The following is a 12,955-nucleotide window of genomic DNA, read 5'->3' on the forward strand; positions in this document are numbered from 1 at the left end:
GCTGCTCATGCAGATATTACACAAATATGCACTATAGCGCACTGAGCCGGGGCCCCTGTGTGTGTATGATACGTCGCACACACATGTGGACTAAAAGCCTACAAAGATATGTAGTGACAGGATGCCTCTCATTGTCATCTTTCATTCCTCCTGCCATCGTCACATCTCTTTTCAATCTATCTCCCCTGTCTCTCTCTCTCTATTTCTGTCTCCCTCCGTCTTCCCTTGTCATTCTTTCCGGTGGGCGCAGTGGGGTGGGGGAGGCCCTGAGGTGACGCAGAGACTCCACCGCTGGGTGAACCTGGTGAATGCTGCAAAGCCATGACCATGTGCCCCATGAAGGCTGCTGTAGCGCTCCGCTGAATGTCACATTTTTAGGTTTAAAAATATTGAACATAGACAGTTGGTTTCACACATACGGGAGCAGGAATTGAAGCAGATATGGAATGAGGGTATTAAGGATCGGGCTGGATAAATAAATCAGCACCAGTGAGGAAAAGACAGCATGCCTCACTTGGCAGAGACAAAAAAAAAAAAAGGTAAAGAAAAATCTATATCTGCAGTAAAAACTGCCTCCTGTTTAAAACAAACAAAAAACTATTTCACTTTGAGGATGCTGCAGGTTGGATTCTAAGCTCAGCTTGGGATTCTATTTTTGGGTCAGGCTGGACTTCCTGCTCTGGCTTTCACTCTCATAACACAACTCCTGAGAGCAGGGCAATAAAACTTCTCCATGAAGGATTGAAAGTAAAGTAATGTGGATAACAAGATCAATTTAGGACATTTTTAATCTATGTGGACACACCAACACAAGGAATTATAACTCCATGTAGTTTGAACGCTCACAAGAAAGTGGAATTAACACCACTTATCCTTCAAGAATAGGAAATTGTTCATCAAAAACAATTGTAACATGAATGTAATTACAGGAAGAGGCCGCTCAAGTAGCAGCCCACTCACTGCACATCCTGAGTTCACCTCTGTCCACTGAAGAGCAATAGAGAAATACTTTTACACTAAGACTGCTTTATTCAAGTTTTTTTTTTAGTTTTTTTTTTAACTTTTAATCAGCAAGATTTTTAATGCTGGAAAAGAGGAGACCTCTGTGGAAGATTCAGCTAGCCTACCGGTAAAATCTTAATGAATGATGAACATGAAGGGAATCCTGACCTAAAAACAGCCCAAGCGCCAACAAACAGCTAAGGGAATGTTAGCACTGACTTGGCTGTAGCTGAGAGACAGAGAGACAGCCATTTTAAATATTAAGCTGCTTTATTTCATTTTTTTTTAAAGATAGTAATGGACAGGTCTACTGTCATGGAGAAAATGAGACATCCCTTTGATCTCTGCTCCTGTTTTATACCCTGTGAGGCTGAACACTGAACGAACACTAACGTACACAAGCTGAGCTCTTAGCAACAAGCTAAGCTAATGCTAGCTGTGGTCATCTGACACAAGCATCCATGAGACTGGTTTTGAGTGTGACTCCTTCTAATTAAGTGTTTTTACAGTCTTTTTTTTTTCATTCTTTATTTACAAAATAAAGCCTGCAAACTTACAATTAGTGACTCACATCTTTATAGGGCATGCAAGTTTCTATAGTTTACTGGTGGATGCTTTGGTTTCTCCACACTTCTGTTTTTATCAGGCTATTTCTCAGACAGAAAGCATTATGAAACTATCAATTGTTGTAGTATTGATTCTGATAAATATAGAAACTTATATCATCTTTGTATTATTGTCCAGCCTTGCCAAGTTCTTGGTTTGACCTCGCGCTCTCCCACACTCACTGCATCGTCAGCAGATAGATGTGGGTTAGACAGCTCTATTATCACACACGCAGCTTATATCCATATGGCCGCCGCTATCTCCTCGCTGCCTTCCATACGGTGCTCCAAACAGACCTGAATTTACACTTCAAAGCAGGGAACTGTATCCCGTGGCCTCCGCCCAGCTTCAAACAAACATCACACACAGCAGCGTACGATGCCAAGCCAAGGTGTCCATAAACAGTAAATCTGGGCGCACGGCTGCTGTGTGCATTTGGAAACTTAACAGTGAGCGTGTCCCCATGAGAGGAGCAGTGCTGCTGGGTCAGCACTTCCTTTAATGGTTTGGTACAGTTACATTTGAGTGCAAGTCCAAGAGTCCACACACATCACAGAACCAGAGGGGGGGGGGGGGGGGGTTTCCACATTGCTCCGAGGCATGGAGCCACTCCAGAAGTACGAGTCTAAATCCCAAAATCTGTGTTAGAATGCCCAATCTTTTCATTCATGTCGTCAGTAGAAGCTTTTCCCCAGGAATCTCTTTTGAACTTCACCCCACGAAGCTGTGGGAGAATTTCACCAGCGCGGAGGAGTTTTCACAGTGCAAATAGAAAAATGTAATCACTCCACTGACGCTCAAAAATGCAGCTGCAAGGTTTTAACATGACGACACTGATATCCTCCTTTATAAAGCATTCATGTGAAGCTCGCCGTTAAGCAGCGCTCCGACTTTACTATTCCCATTAACGGCTACTTTACAATTACACGGGCTGTGAGCGTGTCCATTTTACTATTTTCACTGAGCGTGTGGATTTTTCTCGGCTGCAGCTCACAGGCCTGCTGACCCGCAGCTGAGTGACACACACAAGATAAGTCATCTGGGCTGAGACACAACTCATCACTCTCACGTCATGGCCCACACACACTGACAAGTCCCCGCCCCCCCCCCCGTCCAGCTCCACACAGCTCAACACTGGCAAGGCCAAACTGAAACGGACATCTTGTGACCGCCGACACGGTAACCAAGGCAACAGGGAGGTAAGACATGTGCTAATGTCCAGGCCGTTCGCAAATTAAGGACACCTTCACAGGATATAAAGCAAACGCACAGGAAACCGTTAAAGGGTTTGTATTAACCTCCACTGCACTCAAATTGTTAAAGAAAGCCCCTCCTCAAACAGTCAATCACCGGTCAGTCAGTGTGTGTGTGTGTGTGTGATTTCACATGTGCATGTGTATGTGAAGTTTAATGATCAGCTTCAAGGCAGGGCTTTCACAGTGATGACACACAGAAAAATGTCCGCACAGATCACATCTCGAACAGCAGAAGCAACATGGCAGTGAAACACACACACACAAAGAAAGAACTCGCCATTCTCTCATAACGTGACTGAACAATACGACGGTGGCATAGAAAACAACTGGTGCCATCAAATCGACCCTTGGACCTGCAGAACGGTGACAAATCCAGCCCCTTGACTGCCAAAAATCACACGGCAGCGGCCAACAGGACCGGATGCTGCTACTACCGCTGCTAATGCAGGGGGGGGGGGGGGGGGGGGGGTGGGTCGGGGGTCCTCAGAGACACAGTGGCACACAAAACACTGCAACACTTCACAATCACAGCAGCCGTCATGAGCTGCAACTTTTGGCTCGTTTCTGCTTTGTGGTTTGATGCTTCTGGCCTCTGCATTGGAGAGACAATTAGAAGCAGCGCCTTCGCACACGCATCATCCGCCGCGCGCATCAATAATGCATCGGGCTCAGCTGTCTTTCACGGCCATTTCTAAACGGAGGTAGGGCAGACATGAAATTAAGCAGTGTGCAACACACACTTGGCTTGTAGCTCCAAGGTTAACACCCCTGCAACACTGCCCTCGGGGACAGGCACAAGTTCAGCCATGGCTTCTGACACCGCCTGACACAAAGATACTCTCTGTCACAACACAAACATCTCAGTCTGTAACATAGATATCTTCCATATGCTAAACAATATGACTTAAAGATACATCCCTGTCAAGGCAATTATCTTTATAATTGATGGAAATGCAAATTTAAAATCACTTCAGCCATACAAACATAGGTGTTACTGTTGTGTAAAGCAGAGATAGGCCCAAACAACCCGACTGTTACACCTCGCCCGTCTACATTATTGTCATGAAGGCATAAAGGTGGGCATCAGAGTTAGCAGCAGAAGCGCATCAGAGGCAAAACAGCAACTCTGTAAACGTTTGGGTTAGGGTTATGGAGTTAGGGTTAGTGTGTTTGAGTGTTTTTGTATGGGAAGCCTGCGTTGTTTGTTTGAGATCGGGACCTCATGCTTTAATAATGCTATGGATCAAACACATCAGAACTCCAAAATGAAGCCGTTGCAGGGTTCAATGTCAAAATACAAAGGCTAAGTGACTGCGCAGCTTCATTATGGCACTGAGACAGAATCCCCAATGTAAAAACAGGCTGCATACTCACTAAGTTACTTTTAGAAACATTTTGGGAAGTTCCCTGTGGGTGGCGGTCCGGGTCAAGGGATGAGTCAAGCAAAAATGAAAAAGGAATATTTGTGCCCGAACAAATCTGAACAGGCTACAGTGGTGTTTTTCATGTTCATAATATCACATGCAGCGACATCACTGTCACTTCACTTTTTAAAAGGGAGCTATAAAAAAAAAAGTCGAATGTTTGATGGTGGATATCCAAGGAGCAGTCTTGTCGTACTTTTCAATCACTGTGACACTATGGAGACGCTGTGATGGCTTACCTACGGTGCTTCGAAAAGGGACAAAACGCTGAACTGATTAATGCGATAAAAAAAGAACGAGTTCATTTCGGACCTTAATCGCATCACTTTTAACATGTTAACCCTCATTTTCAATAAATCCTTTGAAAAGATTTGGAAATAACTTCATCATAATGCATGATTTGTAAAAAGCTTTTTGATAAGAGTTCAGATGGACCAAAACACTTTTGAAAGCTGTCATGTACTGTACACACTGCATCATTAGAATTTCTCTTATCTTCTGGCTAAAGACAGGAGTCTTTCGTGCAACTAGACTTGACCCTTGATTCTTAACTTGGTGTCGAAGAGGAGAAGCAAGTGTTCGGTTTAGAGTTTTTTCTGACTGAACAGACTTTTTTTTTTTCCAGGATCACCCAAATATGAAGAGAGAGAGACACAGAGAGAAAGTGGAGGCTGGAGCTGCTTAAGCAAAAAAAAAAAAGAAAAGTGTCAGTGAGAAGATCATAAAGTAGCCTGGAGCTGAGAGCTGAGAGAGACAGACAGATTTAGTTTGAACTGGGGGATTTAAAATGGAGGTCTGACCATCCCCTCCTCCTTTTTCCACTCCTTACACAACCTAAAGAGCGATAGCCCACCTGAACATACACACACACACACACACACACACACACACACACACACATTATGCACGCACACACATATGCACACACACACACATATGTACACACACACACACACACACACACACACACACATACACGGGCATTGCATCAATAATGGTGTAACATCTTTAGCCACAAACAGCGTACCACTTCACATGTCCTGATTTCTCTGCCTTACACAACAGTACAACAGGCTTTTTATTATCCAGCTCTGCGCACACACACACACGCGCACACACACACACGCACACACACGCACACACACTCACACACACATTGTGTTGTTCTTCACCTATTCCCTGAATGGTTGAGCAAGAGGGTCCCTTCCTGCACAGTAAAAACAGTATTTCCATTAGAGTGTTGGGAGTGTGTTCGGCTCTCTGTGACTCAGACACTGCAGCACTGTGACTTTGTGTCTCCGGCTCAACCGCTGCGCTCTCTAACAGCGAGCCTCAATAACATCCCCTCTGGTTTGTGCCACTTCACACCAGCTATAAGGGCAACACATGAAGCTTTTCCCAAAGTGATCATCTGCAGGCGATATGCAGGGCACGCACTTTTTTTTGGGGGGGGGGAGGAATTAGGGCTAAATAGCTTTTGTAACAGTCCTTGCTTTTCAGTCACACAAACCTGACACAGAAACACACACTCATACCCAGGAGCATGCCCACATGATAATGTCTCTGTTATTTGCACACACAGAGGCAGATGAATATGTAAATAACTTGTGAGGAGAATATGGATCGCTTGTGCTGGGGAAGGAATATGTTAATGACTGGTGCAGGGAATGAGTGTTAATCACAAGTGTAGGGTGCATAAATGCGTTTAGAAATGGTGTGAGGCCTATGCAAATGAAACACATAGGGGATGATTGCATGTAAACCGCATGACGCACTGACAGGGGTGTGAGAAATATAGATGCAGGTGTAAACAAATCACAAACATTAACAAGATATTAGGAACAAGTCTGAGCAATGGATGCCAGAGGATGAGATTCTATAGCGTCTGCTTTTATCTGTTTAGCATTCAAAATCAAGACCCTGTTATAAGGCCTGTCGCAGCGGCAACAGTTACCAGGGAAACCTGATGGCAGGATGCAGAGGGCTGAGGGGGGGAGGGGGGGATGGAGTGGGGGGGGGGGACATATATGCAAGGACATGGGTACAATGCTAAGGCTGATTTGCTACCATTGAAGGAACAGTGGCAAGCTCTTCCAGATATGGCACCCTTAATGAAACGAGACTGACAAGTGGCGGAGAGGTGCTGTACAAGTTGCTGATGTTGCCGCCGTTTGGTGCATTTTGTCTGAGTGTGTAGTCATGGCAACGAGGTGTTGATATTGCGCAACCGCACTCTGAAAACTGAGATGGCGATGACATTCAGGAGAGCACTAAGCGAGTGTGAGTGAGCTTGTAAACCAGAGCAGGGCCTTTCCTGTCCCTCTGTGCAGAAGAAGAAGAAAAAAAAAAAGTGCTGACCATTTCACATTCGCAAGGTCTCATCTCAAGCAGAGCCAAAGGGATACAAACAATGATACTACAATTAAAATCATAACAAGAAAACAAAAAAAAAATAGCCACCAGATTTCACAGACTTCCACTGCCATTGTATGTGCCAGGTTTTTTTAATTTTCAAAGTGACCTCTGCTAACAGAACATCTCTCAGAATTATAACCAGTGTAATTAGCTAATTATAATAACAATATTACAATAAAGATAACACTTGATTTAAAAAAACAGAAAATAATCAAACTTGATAAAAACCCAAAATGAAAAACACTTATCATAATAATTTTGTATTTTTTTTTAAAAGAGATCTATAAGCTTCTATATTTTTTTTCATTTAATTGTCCTTTATCTTTAGAAAAAATTCACCCACCACTGTATACTGCACTGTATGTTACCTTCTGCTTCACTGAACGAGCTCTGCTTACCTTTAAAAATGCTCGTCAGTGCCTGTCGTCCATTTAGCGCCCTGTTGCCATGAAATCCACTCATACACGATAACACTGAGATACAGTTGTGAAATAATCCCCTGCAAAGGAGCAGTCCTCGTCAAAGGGTTCATGTCCAGTCTTAACTGTGTGATAACATGAGGGGTCCTTGCCTGCTCAGGACACCAGAGCAGATGAGTCAGTGAGGGCTGGAATGAGGAAGCCATTTTTGAGGGCCAGGTTATTTCCTGCGGATGCATGTGGAGTTCACTTAGTGGCACGCTGAGTCCGCCCCAGTGCTAATTGTTAGCCGGAGTCCAACTGGATCAGTCACTTAACAACTTCAGTGTCATATACAAATGAAAAAATATGTATTCTCAGCTATCTATAGGCACAAGTAGTAATAATAATAGTCATGTCAATGATAACAATGATAACATAATACCAATAATATGTCATATCTTCATTTTAAAGGATCATTTAAGTTGGAACTGGATCTAGAAAGTCTAGCGAGCATGCTAGCATGTGTGACATTTTTAGTAATAGTAATAATACAGCAAAATATTGTAACACATTGTTCATTATTAAATGGCCATTATGACAAATAAAGCTAACGCCTGTTATCATTATTACCATTATGATTATTATTATTCATACTCTAGCTATGCTGTATACCAAATGATGAAGAGCTGTAGTCTTATTTCATATTTTCCGCAGCAGAGTGTAAAGATTTCCCTTCTGCAATGACCCTGTTTGTGTGAACGAGACAGGAGAGAGGGAAACACTTTCGTGTGGCTACAAAAAAGTCAAGACCCAAAAAAATTCACTCAAACACATTGCCAAGTTGTTGTTTTAGCTCCCTCTCAACGGATGCCGCTCTCCCACACGTGTTCTTATGCAGCACAGTCAGAGCGGCCATCTTGTTCCAAGTTCGGAAAAGTCATAAGGGAGGTTCACTACAACAACTTTGTGTATCTTCTTTTTTTTTTCTTTTTTTTTGAACTATTCTTCAGACTTTGTAGTTTTAAGTCTCAAGCTTGATAAAGATTCTTTATAATTAATTTCTTTGAATGAAAATATATTTACGGTATATATAATATGTACTTTCAGTCTGTTTTATATCTCTCGTTGTCCTTTATGCCATGGGAATTACCTGTGTTCAATTTCCCCACGATAAACCACTTGTCCTCATTCAAAGAAGACAGTAGCCAGTCAGGTGTAAAAGGGGAAAAAAGGTGAGAAATTAAGAGTGAAACTACTCTGGAACAAAAATATTTTTGTGTTGTTTTCTGTCTCCCTGCAAAGTCTGATACGTGTGTCCTGGATAGAACCGTTGCACTGCTCTAAATTAGCTTTCTCTGCTTTCTGTTAGTGCTTCCTGGAAACCTGGGAACAAAACAATTGTTTGTCATCAAGAGTCTCTGCCAAACACTAATACGACAACATGTTCAATGGCCAATGTGATGTCGCTCTTCAAATATATAAATTGAATGTGTCTTGATATATGAATTATTCTCTATTCAACCTAAAGAGGCGCATTACTCATGTTTTATTTATAGCATTCGACTGTGATTGTGTAGGCAAATGAAAAGAGTTGGTTTCAGCTTTGGCAAAGACTACTGTAGGGTTAACAGGCGACTAATTGATTCAAAATGTTTGGCATGTATATCTTATATGTTTGTTTCTGATTGAGTTTAAAAGCATGTGCAAACGCTACTGTTGGGACTAGTGCTGATATGATATTGTACTCTGTCTCCTTCTGTCTTACTATCTGCTTCTTGCTGTCAACAGACTGACAATGTAAAGCAGGGACTTTGTGAAATATAATCTTTTCTGGAATCTGTCCTCGAGGACAGTAGGCTACAATCAGTCCTGTTTACCCGGTCTCACAGGTTCTTTTCTGTCTCACTGTCTCTATTAAGCATATTTAATTCTTATTCCACTCTCAATTTACTTAAATTTGAGTCTCTTGCACATTTTCCTTGGAGCCACTCTTAAAAAGCAGGGGCTCGTTCTGGCTTTTCCCCATAAGGCCTTTGAGAGAACTGTGGAGGCCCAACTGGGGCAGGGGCACAGGGGAGGGCAGGGTGCCACCTGTGGATCCTCCTCCACTGGTAGAGGTTGGAATCTGGGAGCAGGATATGGACGTGTTCTGAGAGCAAGGTGAGGGGTTGTTGTTATTGTTGAGGCCCACACCAGAGCCTGTGCCGATGCCCAGGCCCATCATGTTGTTGTTAAAGTGATGGGTTTTGTAGTAGTGGTTGAGGTGCTCCGATCGCGCCAGGTTTGGCAAGTTGACTATCTCCGGATGGTGCAGCCTCAGACTCTGGCCCCCTCCTAATCCACTGTTTCCAGTCTGGGTCATGGTGGAGCCTCCTGAGATGCCGCTGCCCCGACCGCTGGCCCCAGCCCCGAGCTCATCCTCCACATTAATGATCTCAATGGCTCGAGCAGGGCCATGGTGCTTATGAAGCTGGTGCTGCTTCCTCAACTTATAGAACACCACCAGCATCACCGCTGCCATGAAGGTAATGGCTACGAAGCAGCCGATGATGATCTTGGTGGTTTTCATCACATCATCCAGGCCTGAGAAGCCTGGTTCAGTGATGGGCACAGTGAAGGTGGGTCTGGTGGCCCGAGGAGAGGATGAGGACCAGCCGGCTGACAGAGAGGACGCTGTGGTAGAAACATGTTCCGGCCACAGGTGGCCCGAGGGAGTTGGACCAGGGTGAACACGAATGAAGGTCTCATTGATGGCTACCAGTGCGGACTCCTCTTCTCCTGGGGTCTCCACTGTTTCCACAGTGACAGTTGTGAAGTAGGTGTAGTTGACACTTGCATCAGCAGCAGTGACATTGAGGACAGCGGTTGCCGTTGTGTTGCCAGCAGCATTGGTCACCATGCACGTGTACTGGCCCGTGTCACGTAGAGTGACATTTGTGAAGTTGAGCGTGCCGTCATGCAGGACAGATATCCGAACCCGGTAAGATCCATGGGTCATTAGGGTTCCGTTAGGAGTGATCCAGTTGACCGATGTTGTAGAGGTGCTTGTACGACACTTGAGCTCAGCGGCCATACCCTCAGTGACATTGAGATCTGTAGGTGGCTCCACAATGACAGGCGCGTAACACGTAAAGTGGCTCTGGTCAAGCTCTCCAATGTATTTACCCTTTAAGACTGGCGGAGCATGGCAGCGGGCACAGCAGGTGGTGTTGCTCGGCACCGTCTCCTTCAACCACCAGCTAAGCCAAAGCACATCACAGTTGCAGATCCATGGGTTGTGATTGAGGTGGACCCTCTCCAGCTGGTGCAGAGGTGTGAAGAGGTCATGGGGCAACGAGTGCAGAGAGTTATGTGACAGGTTGAGCTCTTCTAGGTTTTTCAGGTCATCAAAGGCATTACGCTCAATGACAGACACCTGTGAGTGCATGAGCCACAGTTTACGGAGAGACACCAAGCCTTGGAAGGAGCCAGGCCGTATGATCTCCAGCCTGTTTCCTGACAACTCCAGCTCCTCCAAACGCACAAGGGCTGTCAGTTTGGGAATGTCCTTCAGCCCACACATGCCAAGGTTCAGGTATCGTAGATTGATGAGGCCAACAAAGGCTGCATCAGAGATGAAATCCAACTTCTTGAGCTCACCCAGGTCCAGGCGACGTAGCGAGGGCACTCGGTGGAAGGCATAGCCCGGCAGAGTCTCAATGGGGTTGTTGCGCAGCCACAGCTCCCGCAGTTTGCTGAGGTACTCAAAGGCATGTGATGGCACCAGTGTGAGGCGGTTGTCAAAAAGCTCCAGTGTGTTGAGGTTGGGGAGGCCATTGAATGCTCCGACTTCAATCTGACGGATCTGATTCTTGGAGAGCTGGAGGATCTCAAGGTGCCTCAAGTGCTTGAAAGTGTCTGACTTGATTACCTGGAGAGACAGATAACAATAGAGTTAGACATTTAGGTTTTAATGTGATAACATTTGACAATGGAAGGTTTTGGATAAGGTTAAAAGGAGGAAATCAATTGTGTTTAAGACTGTGTTTAAGTAACATGCAGTGTAAGACTTTTGTAAGATTTTTGACTTAATGGAAGACAGATTCATTTACATATATGCAACACTAATGCTGAATCATTATTTATTTCGATTTGGAGATGGTTTGGATGAGCAAAACATTTCACAACCATTTAAAGAAAGTTAGAAAAAAAAAGAAAAACATTGTCAATGAATGATTCAAAGACAGACATGGATATGGCTGAATGCATAATTAAACAAACAAACCACACAAATATAAATGATTCATTGCTCTGCTAATAATGGAAACAGCTGACCCTTCCACTCCATTGACTAGTGCTGCTGTCTGCAGGGGAAGATTAGCTTTGCAGACGGACTCCTTCTGACTGCTGACAACAAGCCAGTTAACATGTGACTCCCAACCTCATTTTGGCTACAAAGACCCCCCCACCCCCCAACCCTCAAGCTGCGTTGTTACTTCCATGACATGGAGTTATACTTTCACTATCTTTTTAAGAGATATCTGCATATTAATGTAGAATCAGTAGGCGAGAGATATTTTGGTGGTGGAAATAGTCTGTTTTTTAGCAGTAGCATATGTTAGTATTGACTCATTACCCAATCCAGAGTTAGAATGCATTGGCTAAATGTAATCCCAGGACCCATTTGCTATCTGCTCTAACAATGAATACACTTTAAATTAATCTCTATACATTCATCTGCATATGTAGGTACTTGTTCAAAGTGTAAAGAACGACCAGGATAACAGACAAAGACATTATTGCCCAGAAGTCCTTAATCACTCCGGTAGTGATGACATTTCCTTTTCCTCCATTTTAGTTTTACAGACAAATAAATCAAGCTTTATAAATAGTGACAAAAAAAAAATAGGATTCTGAAAAGTCCATCCATCTCACTTAACAAGAATGGCAACAATGAAAAACACAAATTATGGGGTACTGAGGGGGGGGGGAAATGGCTAAAAAATCATCCAATTTAATCTGTTGCTCAGTGCTTATGTTCATCAAGCAGGTGTTAAAACATGGCTTTATGTTACGTCTAAGCTCTATCATTAACCTACTGCCGATCACATTTAAGCACTTTCTCCAGACTGAAGGACATTTTTCTTTGTTTTTTAATTAGACTCAGGGGTCTTTCTACAGACACTTCATATTTCCTTGGCAATAAACAGGAAATCAGTGTTGTTCTGTTAACACTGAGGAACACCACAGAGGAAGGATCTGTGACACTACTCAAATCTATCCATCAAACTGTCTTAATAGTCTGTGTGTCACTTTTTTTAAAATACATTTTTGAAATGAAAAACTTTAATTGAGGTTGTTGTTTATTTCCTGCAGGGGGACATTGGTCTGAAAAATATGACTGCCACAGGACCTGGACAGCGCCCACTAGTGTCTAACTGGACATCATTTGGCGAAAAGTTGAAGACACACGCACAACTAAACTGTCTTTGAATCTCGGACTGTTTGAGAAGCGTTTGGCTAAAACCCCTCCACTCCCTGCGCGACTCACAGAGACTCCTGGAGTCAGGCCATTGCCTCTTCTGTATGTAGAGCAGGAGCGGTGGGGAAGGGGGGGGCATGTTAAGAGGGGGTGGGAGCTGTCAAGGCTTTACTCTCAGGGTACTCAGTGAAGGGAAAAATAAGCCACAGAATCTAGGATGCCTTCAGGTGTTAAAACATTTTTAGATTTTTAATCATTTCAAATGGGGCTGCAGGATACACAAAATGAATCAGAATTTGTAGGCTAAAAATGAAACGGGACCAATATTTTCATCATTATTTATTTAAATGTATTTATTTGAACTGATTCTCTTTAAACGTTCCAATTCAA

General features: G+C 43.7%; 1 protein-coding gene across 1 annotated transcript in view; it reads right to left on the minus strand.

Moving 5' to 3' along the window:
* Positions 1-5,737: 5,737 nt before the first annotated feature.
* lrrc4ba (leucine rich repeat containing 4Ba) overlaps positions 5,738-12,955 on the minus strand; it is a 35,322-nt gene continuing 28,104 nt past the window's right edge. The window contains exon 3 of the mRNA XM_061026693.1: positions 5,738-11,014. Within this exon, the coding sequence (XP_060882676.1) occupies positions 9,056-11,014 (1,959 nt within the window). The 3' untranslated portion in view covers positions 5,738-9,055. The remainder of the gene's footprint in view (positions 11,015-12,955) is intronic.

Source organism: Labrus mixtus, chromosome 20 (genome assembly GCF_963584025.1).
Source record: "Labrus mixtus chromosome 20, fLabMix1.1, whole genome shotgun sequence".
In the NCBI taxonomy this organism is placed as follows: Eukaryota; Metazoa; Chordata; class Actinopteri; order Labriformes; family Labridae; genus Labrus; species Labrus mixtus.